The 19,274-nt window shown below is 36.9% G+C and overlaps 1 protein-coding gene across 4 annotated transcripts; it reads right to left on the bottom strand.

Moving 5' to 3' along the window:
• Positions 1 to 1,656: 1,656 nt before the first annotated feature.
• Positions 1,657 to 15,818, bottom strand: LOC125662070 (uncharacterized). 4 transcript variants are annotated; one of them, XM_056147092.1, is made up of 8 exons: positions 15,775 to 15,818; positions 14,101 to 14,276; positions 12,819 to 13,711; positions 12,409 to 12,702; positions 11,076 to 11,276; positions 8,953 to 9,191; positions 6,527 to 6,647; positions 1,657 to 4,030 (listed from the first exon to the last, which is right to left on the bottom strand). In XM_056147092.1, exons 3-8 carry the CDS (start codon positions 12,820 to 12,822, stop codon positions 1,761 to 1,763), a joined length of 3,129 nt encoding a protein of 1,042 aa, XP_056003067.1. In that variant the 5' UTR covers positions 12,823 to 13,711; positions 14,101 to 14,276; positions 15,775 to 15,818; the 3' UTR covers positions 1,657 to 1,760. The 4 variants fall into 4 exon arrangements, with proteins under 4 accessions (XP_056003067.1, XP_056003066.1, XP_056003068.1 ...); XM_056147091.1 differs by lacking the exon at positions 14,101 to 14,276; XM_056147093.1 differs by lacking the exons at positions 12,819 to 13,711; positions 14,101 to 14,276; positions 15,775 to 15,818 and adding an exon at positions 12,244 to 12,266 and having other exon boundaries at positions 12,409 to 12,547.
• Positions 15,819 to 19,274: the final 3,456 nt, after the last annotated feature.

The raw sequence follows: 19,274 nt of genomic DNA, 5'->3' as shown, positions 1-19,274 counted from the left end.
AGAATGACAATGAAGAACGAAACGTGTACTTTTTAAAATATTCTCTGAAATAAATTTTGATAACTTCATAAATCTTGGAAAATGACTCGAAAATCATGACGTTAGTCACTTTGATATCTAAATATATATTTCTGTTCTTGGTTATTGGTAGTGGTCTCTTGTTTCAATAAATTTCTCTATTGAACTGGTAATTCTAATTATGTTTGCATTCAATGACATAATTTTATTAATTGCATATACAGTGTAACAGGTCTTTGATATCCTTTATATCAATGCCGTAACATGAACTCCATCTTGTGAGTCTTTGATTCTTGTTTGAAATTTCATGCAAAAAAGTTAGGGGGTGTTCTTAAAACTTCAATTTTGGCTTACCCTGTAACCAAACCCTTACCCCTTAAGATCATGAAATTTACAATTTTGGTAAAGGGCTACCTACTATTCCATCTGAAATATCTATTTAGTTTCATTAGTAGCAGATAATATTTACATGTTTTGCACATATACAATGTATATACATGGACCAAGTTTGGCCCCGCCCTGGGGTCAGAACCTCCAACCCGGAGATCATGAAATTTACAATTTCGGTAGAGGCCTTCCTACTCTATATCACTATACATTTAGTTTTTCATGAAAATATGCAGTTGCAGATAAGATTTTCCGAAGTTGGTCGATTGTTTGGCCGTTTTTCCCCGCCCCTAACACATCAGGTGTGCAGGAGTCCTGAAATTTACAATTTATGTCCTCCTTGTCCCAAAAATGCTTCACGGCGGGTGTGCTTACTCCTCCTAGACACCTGATTGAGGCTGATTCCACCTCTGGTACATCCAGGAGTCCGTGTTTGTCCAACTCTCTATTTTGTATTGCTTATAGGAGTTATGAGATTGATAACTGTTCGTTATCTTCACCTTTCGAACCAAATTTGAAAGGAATTGGAACAGTAGTTATCATGAAGTTAAAACAGTTCTATTTTTCACACATTTAATAACTGACCATTTTGGCCCCACTCTGATAACGAAACTCCTACCCCTGGGATCATCAATTTTACAATTTTGGTAAAGGACTATCTGTTCATTCCAAATATCAGTTTAGTATCAATAGCACTAAATGATATGTTATTCAAGTGCTTTACACATAAACACTATATACGAAGTTTGGACCCGTCCTGGGGTCTGCAACTCTACCCTGGGGATTATGAAATTTACAATTTTGGTAGAGGTCTTCCTGCTCTACATCACTATGTTTTCTTACATAAGTGTGGTTGTAGAAAAGATTTTTAAATATTGGTAAATGTTTGGCAGTTTTTGCCCCCCCCCCCCCCCCAAGGCCCATGGGAATACAGGAATCCTGAAATCCCCCTTGTTCCAAAGATGCATCATACCAAATTTGAAAAGAATTGGAATGGTAGTTATCAAGAGGTTGAAATGTTCAATTGTTAACGCAGGACGGACGACTGACGCAGATCAATTGCAATAGGTCACTTGATTTTACACAGGTGATATTAAAACTTGAACAGACAAACACAATAGAAATTACAAGTAAACTTTCGGGAAATACTTCTTCCAATCTATGAACTTCAAAACGAAATGCATGAAATGATGTCACTATAAACCACCTGCGTCTGCTTAATAGACAAAATTAAAAACCTACACAAATGGTCAGATGTGTATTTTATAAAACTGAATAAACATAATTATAAATGATATTAACAGTCAATATTCCATTGAAATTTGTCGCGTACATCAGATAAGAGACGATGCAATTCATCGGCCTTTTCTATTTAGGAATTTCCACACATCGCTGTTCTTTACAGCGTGTTCTCTTGGCGTCTTTCCTTCTTTATCCTTTACGTTGAGATATTTGGAATCATACAGCAGTTTCACTATCGGTACAATGCCATTTCTACAGGCTATGTGGAATGGAAGACATCCTTGCAGATTTTGAATAGAAGTATCGCAGTTTAAAGAGGCGACCAGCACTTCCACTACGTTTAAATTGTTCTTTTGACATGCGATATGCAATGGTGTTTCTTTCATATTGTTTATGGCATTGATATTTGCGCCACGACTGATTAAAGTTTCAGCAACATCATCAAATCTATGTTCTATGGCCAGATGTAAAGGTGAATTACCATCAGAAGTGGTGCATTTTACACTGCAATCCTGCAAGAGTAACTTCAAAATATCTACATTTCCAGTTTCACTTGCTAATTCAAATGGACAAAGACGCGGGTCTTGTGTTTTCACAAAAGGACACTTATCTAAGAGAAAATGAATAATTTCTTCGGAACCACATTTCACAGCATGGAATAAGGGAAGCTCTCCGTTCAAATTGCACTTTTGAACAACTGCGCCGTTCTCTACCAAAATCTTCACAATATCTAAAGTATTTAGAGAGCACGCCAGAGTCAGCGGTGTGTGTAAAGAGCAGAAAGGTTCATTGATACATCCTCTGATTTGTCTTTGGCTCATTGCAGAAAGTACAAATTTGGCCATATCCTTTTCCATACTGTATATAGATAACCAAATAAAGTGTACAGGTTCTTCTTCAATTTCATTCATTTTCTTTAAAAATGGAAGTTTACTTGATTTTGAAAGACATTTTTGTAAAAATGTTAGATGTCCGTTGTAGACAATCCAATGGAGAAGTCTGAATTTTTTACCATCATCAGATACTTCATAAATTCCTTTGGGTCCAAGTTTGTTGTTTTCCCACAGCAAATCGCGTTCTTCTAACAATGCTCTTGTTCTTTGTTCTATTGATGTCGGTTTTCCTTTTACCACTTTGAACTTGGAAAACAGCTGAGATATGTACTTTTGTCCAAAAGACGAAAACAGAACATTAACAAATTCGTCATCACTCCAACATTTGTGAGTAAGTATGGAAGTAATGAAGCTAATATCCATATCTAAACGAACTGCACTAATGGTCTGAAGAGAAAGTACAGGTACTAATCTGCCACATAAAACATCGTAATTTTCAGGGAAAATGGCCATCTTCTGATCAGCAGTTGAGTATTCACTGCTTCCAATGTACGTATTATTTGTGAGGTATCGTAGGTCTACATGTTGAAGAAACACACGTTGATTATCTTTATCTCGACCAAAATGAAATGAAACGATTTCATATAAAAAGTCATGGAGAAATGTGAATCCAAACTCTGTTTTGACGACGTAAGTGTTCTCGGAATGTTCAAGTTTCTCTCGTATTTCTTTTGGTACTGGTCGTTCGGGTATGTTGCATTTCTTGAAAATGTCTTCCAAAAGACCCCTGACCTTTAAGTATTCGTCAGTAAGATTGTTGCTTGCTATGGCAAGAAGTACCAAGGATGCATACATTACCCTGGTTGTTTTTGTTTCACTCATTTTGTCTAATTCGTGTAGAAGGTATTCTCGAGGATCTAAAACTTCTTTATGTGACAGGATGTCGATGTTACACTTTTTCCTGTTTGCAGACAACATATAACACATAAGCGGGAACATAACGTTCGCTCTATTTAATGACATCAAATCCACTAACTCTTCTATTCCATATGTTTTCAGAAGTTCCCGTTTTTCGTTGATGTTCAATGAGTTATCATCACTGTCAACATCAACAACCTCGTACTTGTCAAATATATGGTGCTTTTTTGCCTCGTTGTATACAATCTTACGGCATGTAATTACCAATTTGTGATCATTTTCTTGGTCTAAAAGCTTATGTATATCTCCATTACACTGACTCAAATCAAGCAGCTTGACCTCATCAAGACCCATATTTCCGATCGGGTCATCAAAAATAAACACGCAATCTTCCTTTGTATTTGTGCTTTGAATTTCTCTGGCATCATCAATGGGAACGATACGCCATCCCTCTGTCTGGAGCTTCAAAGCACAGTGTCTTGCCGTGGACGTCTTGCCACACCCACTGCCACCGATTATAATAACAAGCTTCTTTCTCCGGATAATCTCTTCTGTCTTTTGAACAAAACGTATCTTATTGCAAAACAATTTGTCGTGTGATTGCCATTTTGACACTATCTCAGCTTTCGGACCTGAAAAGAATTTCCTTAAAGAATAAATATATCAATATAGAATTATTCCAATGTCATAAATCAAATCAAGGTAAAATCCACAAGTGTCAAAATAGGCTCAACCTCCAAATTTAACATCTTTTTTATTTCTCAGGTGATAAGTCACGGTTTTACAATTTTACAACACTTTAAAATTTTCGCTATTATCTGTTTACTAATAACTTAATATATTGTTGATCATATAGATAATTGTCAACACCAGAGAAAATCCGTGTTTATGAAAAACGGTTTCATAATTGTTGAAATATATTTAAAACAAAAGAGGTCCTACCCCTAAATCATATATACATGTATTTCTGCTGCTCATACCAAGATGGATTAAGTATTCTGATGGGCAAGTGTCCCGGGGTCATCCTAACCTTCAAAAGTTTTGGATTGTTCAAATATCTTTAAAATGGTTGAGTTTCCAAACCTTAAAGGCCAGCAATTGGGTATAAAAGCAGCCAATCGGTGAAAATGGTGGAATATATGAATTTGCTGGTCACATTCACATTCACAATCGCATTCAGATTGCAGCACTTATTTTGCTAAAATAAAGATTAAGCTGTTTAACTGAAATTTTAAAATGGGTATGCTTGTTCCCCTTATAACTGTGCATATATTGGCCATATCCATTATAAAAATTTTAACCTCACAAGGTTAAAATTGAAAATTACGAAATCTTGTTGCACATTTATAGGACAGCACCTATCATATTCCAAACGATTTATTGAATTGGTTACTGCTTAAAACAAGCATTCTGGGAGTGTTGCATAAGCATAACGTGTACATGTCCCCTACCGACGCCCCCATTAATTGACAAATGTAATATATTCAAGAGAAACCCTGTTCGTAATGCTACTTGCTTATCAACTATTTGATCCCGTAGGGATCCGGTTAGAATAGGTCCTCAGTACCCCTTGCATGTCGTAGGAGGCGACAAAATGGGACAGTCCTTCGGATGAAACCGCAAAAACCGAGGACCTTGTCACTGCAGGTGTGGCACGATAAAGATCCCTCCCTGCTCAATGGCCGTAAGCGCCGAGCATAGGCCTAAATTTTGCAGCCCTCTACCGGTAATGGTGTCATCTCTATATGGGTGTAAAATTTTCAAGGGGATGTTAAACAATATACAATCAACTGGTTGATGGCCGATTTCGAATACTCGCGTTTTCAGTCAGATTACAGGAATGCGGTAAATGGAGAACTGCCGACGGATCAGACTTCGTTTACCTACTGCAGAAAAATACTCCCATGATTAACAGATTTGATATATGTTTTCATTGATATATTCCTTTTGCGATTAATGAGCTTGAAATGTTAAATTAATAGAGTTTTTTTTTTTTTTTTTTTTTTTTTTTTTTTTTTACAACATCAGCAATTGAATTTTGCTGACTGCCTCTATTAATTTTACCACCTTTTCCTAAGAACACGATTCTAACCCCGATGAATAAATAAACGTAGAATATCAACATTTATTCCTTCAAACCATACGAAATTCGATCTTTATCTATAATTTGCTACTTTGAAACTACCTTGCAAGTTTTAAATGAATCCTCGCAAGCATAACGGGGTAAAAGTTTGAAAAACCAATGGGAAATTGAAATATATTTGAATGTGAAACTTTGATCCCCTATTGTGGCCCGACCATACCCTCGGGGGGGGAGGGTGATTTTAACCAACTTGAATGTAAATGTAAACCTTTCTGGCTCAGTGGGTCTTGAGGGGAAGATTTAAACACAAAATTCCCTATATGTTTGTATGTAAAACTTTGATCACCTATCGTAGCTCCAATTTATCCCCGGGGGTCATGGATTTAAGAAACTTGAATTTGCACTATGCCAGGAATGTAAATATCAGCTCTTATGGCCCAGTTATTCTTGAGAAGAATATTTTTAAATGACCCCACCCTATTTTTGCATTTTTCTGATTATTTCCCCTTTGAAGGGTGTATGATAATTCATTTGAAAAACCTTCACCCAAGGGTATTTGCAAAGTTTGGTTGAAATTGGCTCAGTGGTTTTGGAGACGTCGAAAATTTAAAAAAAAAAGTTTACAGACGGACAAACAGAAAACAGGCGATCAGAAAAACCCACTTGAGCTTTCACCTTAGGTGAGCTAAAACGACTTTGAGGAGGAAGAAAGTGTGACAGACAACAATATACCCGAACTTGCTTTAGAAAGTACGGGTATAATCATTGTGTACCTTTTGTACATAGCGATCTATCATTAGATATTACTGTAAAATGATTTTTAAGTTTGTTTTCGACTTAATTGAAATTTTAATTTCTTTCTCACAGAACACCAGCGAAGTCTTTATTTTGCTACTTGTATAGACATTGATTACACGCGAATTTTGTCTTATTCTTACTGCCTACTGAAGGTTGAAGCTTATTGTCCGTGTTACTTAGTGCCATGCCTTTGTTATAAACACATACACTATATATAGATATCATTGATTGGACATCAGTATCTTACCCTTGTGTTTTTCCTTGTTGTAATACTTTTCCCTTGTAACCGTTTCCTTTTGTTCGAATTTCTTGTTTCTTAACTGGCATATTGACTCTCTTAGGGCACCTCTACTAAGTCTATCGATTGCCTATAATGATAAAATGATTTCTCTGCATCTTGCATTTCTACTGCATGAGTAGAAATATGTGTGCTATAGTACTCGGTCTCAAACTATTAAAAGCATCTGATTTTATGTCCTGTGTGGATTGATTTCCCATGTGCTACTGTAACACTTCGAATTTCCACCTTAAAGTTCATGGGTAGAAATACATCTTATTTTTTGTCAAAATGAAAACAGGAACATTCAATAAGCAAAGCGACTATTACGAACTTTTGAGACATATAATGAAAGGTGAAGATAACGAACAGTGATCAATCTCATAATTCCTATAAGCAATATGGGCAAACACGGACCCCTGGACACACCAGAGGTGGGATCAGGTGCCTAAGAGGAGTAAGCATTCCCTGTCGATCGGTCACACCCGCCGTGAACCATATATTTTGATCAGATAAACGGAGTTATCCGTAGTCAAAATCAGTGTGCCAAGAACGGCTTAACAATCGGTATGAAACACGTCAAAGAGCATTTGACCCCAAGATAGGTTGTATTGGCAAACGATATCGTTATAACGACCATATAATTTGTAAGATGCTGACTTTAAACGAGACTGTTGAAACCCCTGTACCATCAGCTTGTTTGTCAGTAGCTTGCCTCGATTTAAAAACTGGCCATAAGTAGAACAAGCTCTTGCGTATTGAATCAGTTGAGAGATATAAACACCATATGCAGGTGATAATGGAATCTTGCTACATAAGTTAATAATCTACCTTTTTGAGAAGACATTTATTTCCCCTACATAGCCCATCATTTATATACATTGCGGCAAATAGGTATAGAAATCTTAGTCAAAACAAGCATTCTGAGAATATTGCATAGCAATACATATAGCCCCCCCCCCCCCCTACCGGTTACAGAAATTACTGGACCGCAACAATATTCCAAGTTCATTATGTAGGTTATGGTTGAGGGGAACATTGGGGAACCAGGATAGGAATATTTGGAAATCAACTACTATTCAAGTAAAGACTAGACCAGGAAAAAATATAAATTTATAATTTGGTTTAAGTTTTTAACCTAGTCAATGAACTGTGACATGTAGGTGATCATGAATAAAGCACTCTTATCTACAGAAATAAGAAACTTGAATGTAAACTTTAAGTTTGTGTGGATGATGTGGATGTGACTCCGTTAGTTCTTATCAACTTATCTGCAAGCTCAACAGAAAAAGGTCTAGAAAAAAATTCACATTATTTTTTTTAAGTCCAAGGGCCGTAGCGAAAATTCACACAATTAAAACTTGATCTGTAATATGTTATGGCAAAGCAATATACAAAATATGAAATAAATATCGGGAAGCATAACAAAAACGTCCGGAATCTGATAATTCACGCTATTTTTCCAAGTCCTGGGGCAATAATGTAGTGAAAAATCAACGAACCGAAACCAAATTCGAACTTAATCTTCAACTTGCTAGTGACATAACTGAACACCTACACATTTTATACTGATCGTGTTGTAAACCAATCCCAACTTCTCAGCTTGCCGAATAGCCCCGAGAATGTGCGAATGGTTGTAGACCTAAGCGTCTATGATTTTGCCTTGTTCTGGGCGCTTAATTCGTTCTCGAAATTTCCATAAGGCTGATTGAAGACTAAAATCTCGGATTGAAGATCAAAATCAAGCATCGATGAACAACGGATTTACTTCTTATCATAATATTTTACATATAAGTTGTCATTTTAAAAATAAAAGCCACCACTTTATTATCATTTATGCTATTTTAGGGTAGTTTATCGAAAACGAAAGTAGGATTTTAATCAATTTTACAATATCAACTAATCAAGTAATATTCTATTATAGCGTACGGACTTTGCCTCTCATATAAAACAATATCAAAGGTGCAAGCAGTATTTTTGGAGCAAGCATTTTGAAGTTTATTGACAAAATTTGTTAATTTATAAGTATAGATGTGCTTGTGAAGCAAACTCGAAGGTTAACATCATGAAGTCAAAAAGTTTGCTATCCTAAAGAAATGGTGTGTCAAAAGGAATACGCATGTGAATTATGAAAGCCCTATCACCATCAGAATGCATGCCTCGTTGTTTCTCTCTTTGTCTGATTGACATATAGATGACTAAAAACGATATCAAAAGTACTTACTTAGTTTTGAATTAATTTCAATAATCTCGCCTGCAATATACATGTACATTTGTGTTACATTATCAATATTGACAGGGGAAAAGTGGGAGGACCGAAGTTAATTATTACATGTACATCTGAGCAAATAAAATTATGTATGAAACTTAAAAGAAAAATCTTTGTAATTGTTTACCACCGTAAGATCAAGCCATTTGCTCTCAAAATCGTCGTCTGAAAGGGTCTCAAGTTTTGTATGAGCAATGAAATTTCTGTATAGATGAATTCGTTCGATGTCATCTCCTTCTCCAGTGTTGTCCAATTTTGGTTCAGCATTCCATTTCTGCATTGGTATTTTCACATTGGTGGTATTTCGCAACAGCTTGTATAGGAGAGATATGTCGAAATTTTTTGATGAAACCACGGATCTATTCTCTTAAAATGAGATGAGAACAATTTGCCATATCCATAACAAGAGGCCCATGGGCCACATCGCTCACCTGAGTCACCTTGGTCTATATTTAAAAATTGTCCTTATATATTCGCATGTAAAACTTTGATCCCTATTGTGGCCCCATCCTATCCCTGGGGGCCACGATTTTAAAAACTTAAATTTGCACTATTATCTCCCCTTTAAAGGCGGCATGGCCTTCATTTGTAAAAACTTGAAAGCCCTTCACCCAAGGTTGCTTTTTGCCAAGTCTGGTTGAAATTGGCCCGGTGGTTCTGAAGAAGAAGTCAAAATGTAAAAAGTTTACAGAGACAGAAGGACAACGATGGACAACAGGCGATCAGAAAAACTCACTTGAGCTTTCAGCTCAGGTGAGCTAAAATTGTAGATGGTATAATGATCACGAGGCCCACAGGCCTTATCGGTCACCTGACTATTGGTTAAAAATATCACTAGTCCCAAGAGCTACGGAATCTATACTAATGTGTCCCTTCTGCGTATCTAAGATCAAATCTAATACCGGTATTTAGCGGTAGCATAAAACAAGATGACATCAACACAAATGCTCTCGAATGTGTCCATACTGATCAAAAACTTCGAATAATATATGTAATAGTAATGCTATGCGACTATTTAGGACCACGTTCTGCTAATCCTAAATATGCCTTGTTTTTATGATGAAGACATTTAATCACTATGACCATTTTAATCCAACCCTGGTACCAAAACACCGGGGGTCATGAAATTTACAATTTTGGTCACAATGAAAAAATCGCCTAGGTTTTGGTGGATGACACAGATAACGTGAAACTGAAGTCGATGACGACACGATGAATCTCGGCAAACCCTGTCTGGAATAAGAACGATTTCTCGTTCACAGTCAAATTAGTCCTAGAAATGGTTCCTATGAAAGAAGCTAGAAATAGGGCAAGGAAACTTGTGTTGAAAAAAGAATAGACTTATTGTTTAGAAAATTGATTTTAAAAAAAAAGAACTTTTCTTTAAAACTATACAATAGTTTACCAGTTCAGGAGAAAGGCATTTCAGTGAAATGGAGAGAGAGAGAGAGAGAGAGAGAGAGAGAGAGAGAGAGAGAGAGAGAGAGAGGGGGGGGGGGGGTCGCCTACAGATGCAATATCTAGCATTCTTGACGAACACCAGTTAAAGTTTAGTAAGCTCCCTCAAGAAAAATAAATACTTCTCCCGCGATAATTTTGTTTTAAATTCCATTTTTGGGGGTCCATAACATCAAATCATAGGCTAAATAAAATCGTTAGTTTTTGTGACAATGGTATCTTAGTATGCCAACACACGCACGCACACACATATACGAGTTTCGAACTTTCCCTTTATCCGGAATCCACGGGTTTCAGTATTTTAGTCCATGGACACCAGAGCTCAAACAATCATAACATTCTTCTATAGACAATTTATAGCGCTTATTATCCCCAATGTCCCCCTTTGGATGTATAAGGTATGCATATATTGTCACTTAATCGTACATGTACCCTTGTATTCCATTAATATTTCTATATCCTCATTCATTCGCGATAATTTTCTCCCTTAAGTTTGCCCTCCGCAATTCATTAACATAATGGGTCACTTTAGCTTAACTTTCTCATAAAAGGAGGGAGTAACGGACCGCTATACAACTTTTAATTGTAGTGTTACATGTCGCATCGACGTAATTGTCTAGAAAAGAGCTAATTAAACAATTTCACTTAAATTACGTCTAGGTTGAAGCTTATTAAAAATGTTCAAATCAAATTAAAGAAAACTTCAAAGCAGGTTTCCCAGACAGAATATGACCTAGGTGTGTAAAATAATAAACATATTTTATATTATTTGAAATATAAATATTGATATACTTGGGAAAAGGCATTCTAGTTGATCAGATGTGCACTTCCACTTTGATGTTCTTAAAGAAGCACCCCACGTCAAAAGATGATTTGCTAGATTACTTGGTGAAACATATCTGTCGAAGGTGAGCTGAAGAGCAAATCTTGCAATGCTTTCAAGTTCTCTATAGCGCCTAAGATTAAGTTCCTCCTTATTATAGGCATTAACATCTGTAAATATAAGGATATAATTCAATACAAAATACTCTAATGTGATCAAATTATTCAAAACCTTCTAGAAGAAAACCCAATATCGTTAGCCCCATCAAGGGAAAAATCAAACCCTTCAGGTTATTACATTGAAAGTATTAGAAACATTTATCAGAGTACACTCAAAATTGGTTCGCCGTAGTTTCAGTAGAGTCTAGAGTTTACAAATGAAGCGGTGCATGATTAAAATACATCATCGGAAACCCACGATTTGATTACGCTTCGTTCCTCTCTCCATCATCCGTAGGTCCATTCATTCCTAATCGCTCGTTCTCATGAATAATTAATGAGGCAATTTGATTGAGCGCTCATCGTATACCCTGAGCGAATTTGTCCAATATTTCAGTTCAATTGCGGTATACAATTCTGATAGCAAAGTTAAGTTGATGCTACCTTTATAAAACAGAAAAATTCCGTTACTGTTACGATTACTTTGATTGGACGATATTCTTAAATATTTATTCATGAGAACGAGTGATTAGGAATGAATGTACCCACGGGTGCCGACGATGGGTTGAAACAATACTGGTTGAGAAACAAAGCAAGCGGAATCATTCGTGCATGGACAGATCGAGCTGTCAACTCCTGCTTCCCTTGAATAATTAGCCATGTCAAGGTGTTTTTCAAATGATCACTGTTCGTTATCTTCACCCTTTAAATAAAAAGGCAAAACAAATGTTGCCGGTACATTTTCTATGAATTTAAAGTTTAAGCCATGATCATACAACCACACCATTGAATCACATTACTGAATTCACAGTTCACAGTACTAATTGTCGATGTATCATACTGTTCATGCTATGTTCAGCTAATTAATGTTAATTAGAACTAGTATCTAACACACACTCTGCATTGTTAGCAATTAAATTTATTTTTTAATTGCTGTAAACTACTACTCATTAATTGACAAAGAGAAAAGTCCATTTACATGTACTTCTTTCCAAATTCAGCCTGCAAATAGTCGTATTTTCAAAAGGTTATGACATTGGTATAATTGACTTGAGTAATAAAAACAATTAACAAAAGATGCAAATACTAAAAAGACAATAAAAAGACAAAATATATTTAAAGCTGCATGTGAAATATTTCTAACCTTCTAGTACATATAGATTCGTCACGCTGCTTTCCAGAGTATTGTTTGGCTGCTTGAGTTCCACTCTATACACACCTTCATCAGAAGCTTGTATGCCATGTATGATCAATTTTGGGTTTCCTTGGCATGTGCATTCAGAATATTTTGGTGTATTGGTGTTTAATATTTTGAAGATCTTGCCGATGCGTCGCTTCCATATAAAAGTGTTTACATTGTTGTGGGTATTTGTGGCAGTTAGCACTATACTAGTACCTAGGCTCACATAAACGGTTTCAGGAAAAAGAAGAACTTCACCTAAAAGAAGTTTTAGATTTTAGAGTTTTAGAAAGAATAATTTCACTTTATGAATACATATATAATCTGTAACTTGTTTTAAATATATTTCTTGAACATAATCACAGTTACAGTACCCATTTATTGTTGTGTAGTGTAGTTCTCTCTATCACTAATGTCTTGTTGTGTGGTTCTCTATCACTGCTGCTGATGTCTTGTTGTGTAGTTCTCTATCACTGCTGTCTTGTTGAGTGGTTCTCTATCACTGCTGTCTTGTTGTGTGGTTCTCTATCACTGCTGTCTTGTTGTGTGGTTCTCTATCACTGCTGCTGATGTCTTGTTGTGTAGTTCTCTACCACTGCTGTCTTGTTGTGTGGTTCTCTATCACTGCTGTCTTGTTGTGTGGTTCTCTATCACTGCTGTCTTGTTGTGTGGTTCTCTATCACTGCTGTCTTGTTGTGTGGTTCTCTATCACTGCTGTCTTGTTGTGTGGTTCTCTATCACTGCTGCTGATGTCTTGTTGTGTGGTTCTCTATCACTACTGTCTTGTTGTGTGGTTCTCTATCACTACTGTCTTGTTGTGTGGTTCTCTATCACTGCTGTCTTGTTGTGTGGTTCTCTATCACTGCTGTCTTGTTGTGTGGTTCTCTATCACTACTGTCTTGTTGTGTGGTTCTCTACCACTGCTGTCTTGTTGTGTGGTTCTCTATCACTGCTGTCTTGTTGTGTGGTTCTCTATCACTGATGTCTTGTTGTGTGGTTCTCTATCACTGATGTCTTGTTGTGTGGTTCTCTATCACTACTGTCTTGTTGTGTGGTTCTCTATCACTGCTGCTGATGTCTTGTTGTGTGGTTCTCTATCACTACTGTCTTGTTGTGTGGTTCTCTATCACTACTGTCTTGTTGTGTGGTTCTCTATCACTACTGTCTTGTTGTGTGGTTCTCTATCACTGCTGCTGATGTCTTATGTGGTTCTCTATCACTGCTGCTGACGTCCTGTTGTGTGATGTTGGGATCAAACTAAAAATTGCTGAAAGGTTACGAGGTTTATGAATACCGGCTGTGACTGTTATAGAATATATAGCTGAGATTTGAACATATCTGTTTTCAAGCCAGACTCGAAATTCTTTAAGAATTTATATCATATATGAAAGATTCAGGTTCTTTTTTATCCCCTGTAGGCTGAACTATTGTACGATTTAATATACATGTAACTTTGAAAATCACAGTTCTGCAAAGACATGCATCTCTTCTATCAAATATTAAACGAATACTAGTCTTATCTCTACCGAATTTAGAACATTCATTGTGCGAATGTTACAAAAGAGATGAAAACGAACCAATGGCTTGCAAAAGAAGACTAACAGCCATGCAAAAACATCAACAAGATAATTAAAGTAGCGTGTATTTGTGTTTTACTTCTATTTATGCAGCAGCCACTCTTCAAAATCCTAAATCGAGGAGGGACTCATCTTTTGCTATATGGGTTTAAATTCATAACTGTGTAAGTCTGTACATTCTTCTCATTCACTGTTACTATCGAAAATCCAAAACAAGAGGCCCATGGACCACATCGCTCACCTGAGTAGCAGTTCCTAGCAATAAACAAACTTGAACAAAACTATCATTATACAAGCAGTTTGGTTCAGAAAAAAACTTTTCAAAATTCATTAATTTTCAAACTTAATTATAAAACTGGACTACAAATTCATTAATTATCATATGCCCTTATAGACGGGTATGGCCTTTCATATCAACAAATTTCATCTAACAATGCTTTGTGCCAAGTTTGGTATCCTATACATTCGCATGTAAATCTTTTATCACCTATTGTGGCCCCACCCTAACCCCAGGGGTCATAGGTTATGATTTTTACACACTTGAATTCCCACTTAGTCAGGAGACTGTCATGTAAATTGCACCTTTTCTGGCCCAGTGGTTCTTGAAAAGAAGATTTTAGAATGACCCAACTCTATTTTTGCATTTTTATGCTTATCTCCCCTTTGAAGGGGACATAGGTCTTAATTTGAACAAACCTTAATCCCCTTCACCTAAGGATGATTTGTATAAAGTTTGACTGAAATTAACCCAGTGGCTCTGGAGAAGATTTTTCTATATACAAATATCAGCATGTAAAACTAATATGGCCCACCCTACCCTCGGAGGCCATGATCTGAACAAACAAGAATCTACTCATATCAGGAAGCTTTTTTACTTAAATCTCCACTCTTATGGTCGGGTGGTATGGCCAGGTGGTTCTTGAGAAGATTTTAAAAGATTTTCCCTACATATTCTCATGTAAAAATTTGATCCCTTATTGTGGTCCCACTCTAACCCCAGGGGTCATGATTTTAACAGACGCTGTCATGAAAATTTCAGCTTTTCAGGTCCAATGGTTCTTTAAAAGAAGATATTTAAATGACCCCACCCTATTTTTGCATTTTTGTGATTATCTCCCTTTCGAAGGGATCATGACCCTTCATTTGTACAAACTTGAATCCCCTTCATCCACAGATACTTTGTGCCATGTCTGATTTGAAATTGGCAGAGTGGTTCTAGAGAAGAGGATGAAAATGTGAAAAGTTTACGACGAGTACAGTCGATCAGAAAAGATCACTTGAGCCTTTAGATCAGGTGATCTAAAGAGGACGCTAGTCATCCAAATTATATAGATCTTTATCTACATATGAAAATAAGATGAAACGACCATTGTCAAAGAAGGGACATCCCTTCGGCCCTCCCCACCTCCGACTCTACGAGCCTGTTTTAAGTCTATGAATTGATTTTTTAATTTACATCCGCCATCTTGGAAAAGTTTTCTATCTATGAATTTATTAGATTATCGAAGTACGGTTCGAATTTGCATGATACAACTTGCAGGCTGTGTTATTCAAACGATGTATGAGCTACCAAATCATGTCGACATCGTAATCCAAACGACTTCAAAGGTGATTTTAAAACGATTAATATTTTTCCCATAGCCCATGTGCCCACAACCCCCACAAAGTTGCCTATTTAAGAACCTTTTTGTTTTCTTTGTTTTTACATGTTTTTGCTTGTCAAGAATTTTAGGGAATTATGAATTCAACTTACCTCCGGCTAAAAGATGTCGTGTAACTGACACCGGAAAAAAGAAATATTTTGAGTGTTATATGATAGTGTACGATGGACGGTTAACGACATATTGAAATATAAGATTAATAAATGATTAAGAACAGTGTGGTGTTAGGTAATACGTGATAAGCCCTTTCTTGTATGGGACCTTAATAAGGGTGCGCGACGGTTCGAGAATTGGTATATGCGAGGGTTCCGGAGTTCAGCGTCGACAGTTCGTAAGTTTGGTGATGACGGCGCGGGCCCAAAACCTTCCGTAAGTACTTAGTTTAGTCAGTCTTTCTCGATAAGTAGGTCCATTTGATGTCCAGGTCTATATCAATGTTATAAAGGATGACAAAGGAACCGCTACATTGGTTGGGGTTGGGTGGCGGAGGATTTGGAGCCTAGAGCAATATCAAAACTACCTCACATTTTCCCCAAACTTCGATTCCTTAACGAGAGGGTGAAGGGATTCATACTTTGAAATATGGGTTCAAATTCATAACTGTTTGAGCTTGTACATTCTTCTCATTCATTTTTACTATCAAACATTCAAAACAAGAGGCCCATGGGACACATCGCTCACCTGAGCAGCAGTTCCTAGCAATAAACAAGCTTGAGCAAAACAATCATACAAGCAGCTTGGTTCATGAAAAACTTTTCAAAGGTAACGACTAAAAATCAATTGATTTTCAAACTTGATTATTAAACTTGACTAGAAATACATTACTTATCATATACGCTTGTAGACGTGTATGTCCTTCCATCCAAACCCCACACTTCAATATCCACTTAGTCAGGATGCTTTCGTGGAAATTGCAGCTTTCCTGGCCCATAGGTTCTTGAAATGAAGATTTTAAAATGATCCCACTCTATTTTTGCATTTTTATGATTATTTCCCCTTTAAGGGAACGTGGGTCTTTATTTTAATAAACTAAAATCCTCTTCACCTAAGGATGGTTTGTATCAAGTTTGATTGAAATTAGCCCAGTGGTTCTAGAGAAGATTTTCCCATATATCAGCATGTAAAACTTTAATCCCCTAATGTGGCCCCACTCTACCCTTGGAGGCCATGATCTGATCAAACTTTATGGGGAGACTGGAACATAGCCTCCTACATTATTCAACATTTACATATGTAAATCTCTTAGTAGGTTACGTTTCAAAGAGGACTTTGAGATGAAGTGCGTTGACGGTCGTGAAAGCCTCAACGATTTTATCAAGATTGCAAAATCTTTCCACTATTTCATAAAGTTTCCTGTGGAAATTTCCACTTCCAAGAATATTTTTTAGATACCAAAGCCATATTTAGAAACGGGGGAATTGAGTTTAATCTCCACATTAAGCCCATCGACTCTTATTTGTACCTTATATCATCCAATTGTCATCCACCCCAAGAGGCGACTAAATGGGGCGGTCCTTCGGATGATACCGCAAAACCCGAGGTCCCGTGTCACAGCAGGTGTGGCACGATAAAGAACCCTTCCTACTCAAAGGCCATAAGCGCCGAGCATAGGCCTAAATTTTGCAGCCCTTCACCAGCATTGGTGACGTCTCCATATGAGTGAAATATTCTCGAGTGGGACGTAAAACAATATTCAATTAATCAATCATGCACCCCATACTTTCAAAAGTATGCCTAAGGGTTTGGCCACCCGCATTCGCCGCATCTGCTCTGCTCCTACTATTTTCCAAAAACTAGGGGAAATCCTCAAATCTCATCTCACAACACTTTCATCGGCATTTTCCCGGGTAATAGGTCATGCCAAAGTCACGTGATTCGCCACCGTGCACTATCTGTTGTAGAATTTCTAGAGTTATAGGTTCTTCTTTATCGACAGGTTTAGAAGTATCTCTACGCCCCCCCCCCAACCCCACGAAACTATACTAATGATAGATGACGAGGATTATCCATGCCTGAAATATCACGGGCCCACAAAATTGCGTAAAAAACTTCATTCACCTTAGAAACTAAATAGAATTGTGCGAAAGCCCATTAGTATCATATAAAAAAAAATTATCTTCCACTATCTCGAAAAATTCAATTTTAAATTAAATTTTAAGTGATTTCTTATATCTAAAACAGCATGTGCCGTTCTTAAAGGAATAACAAACTCGAGCTAACTGGAACTCCATATATTTTCTTTATAGGGACTTTCCTCATAGGACGATGGTAAAAACTATGAAACAAACAAAACTCAGTCATAAGAAAAGGATCAAAATTCATCAAAAGGTTGAAGTGATTATCATACAATAAAACTGTTCATGGCTGTATACGGATTACAAATGTTTCAACCTAAGTAGGCCACATCATGTAAAATACACTTTAAAGATTCAGGAAACGATTACGCCTTTACATACTTATAGAAATACATGTTTATCGGAACGTACTCCTTAGGGAGGCACAAATCAAAAAAAAAAAAATCACTTGACAAGAAAACACATTTGCGGCAGCATGGAAGTATAAACTGAAACACTAAACTTCGAAACCGGAACGGTAAAATTTTCGGACTGTAACATCACAACACCCCCCCCCCCCCCCCCCCCGCTCAGAAATCAACAATTTCTCATACAATGAATATTTGCTCAATAAAAATAATAATACTTTCACAAATGTCAAAAAATAAGACAAATCGTTCAGTATTAACTTCCACACATGAAATAAAACTCGAACAGAATTTAAAGTCCAACAGTCAAATGCTCAAAAATGTTCAATCAACCTCTAGAAGTGTTACAAGATCTGTGATTGGTCTTATAGACAAAACACGTTTACCATCCCTAACTACAGCAACTTCAACTTTTCTAACAAGACCATCTTAAAGGTCCTTTGAATTAAGTCCAGTTGGCCAATCGTTGCGCGAAGAATCAATCTCCTTGACTAAAACAAGATCTCCAACTTTGAGATTTCTTGACTGTTCCTGCCAATTAACACGTCCTTGCAGCCGGTGCAAATACTCCATTTTCCATCTATGCCAAAACGCATCTGCCATCATTTGTACGTTTTACTATGTAGACTTGAATGCATCTTTAGTTCCAAATGAAGGAAACGGATTGACATTAGATTTGATTTTCATTGTAAGTAGCATTGACGGGGTAAGTATGTTAGGTGACTCGGTGTCACAAGATACAAGTGGTCGGTTGTTGACAATCGCGCATATCTCTGACATGAGTGTCGTGAGATTTTCCCTTTATGTTGTAATAACATAGAACTGAGTATGTGCTTCACTGTCCTGATGAGTCTTTACCATGCCCCTCCCATGTGTAACGCATATGGCGGATTAAATTTCCACATTGCGCGCGAGCTTGAAAGAAAGTCCGATACGGGTCTTTTCTCAATAAACTGAGCGTCGATGGCAAGATCCTCGGAAGCTCCAATAAAATTGGTTCCCCTGTCAGAGCGAAATTGAGTAACCGGTCCACGAATGGAAACAAACCGTCTCAAGGCATTTATGAATGACGAACTGGAGAGCTGTTCTATCACCTCGATGTGAATTGCT

The sequence above is a fragment of the Ostrea edulis genome, chromosome 8 (assembly GCF_947568905.1).
Source record: "Ostrea edulis chromosome 8, xbOstEdul1.1, whole genome shotgun sequence".
NCBI lineage: Eukaryota > Metazoa > Mollusca > Bivalvia > Ostreida > Ostreidae > Ostrea > Ostrea edulis.
This window is presented reverse-complemented; position numbering and strand designations above follow the sequence as displayed.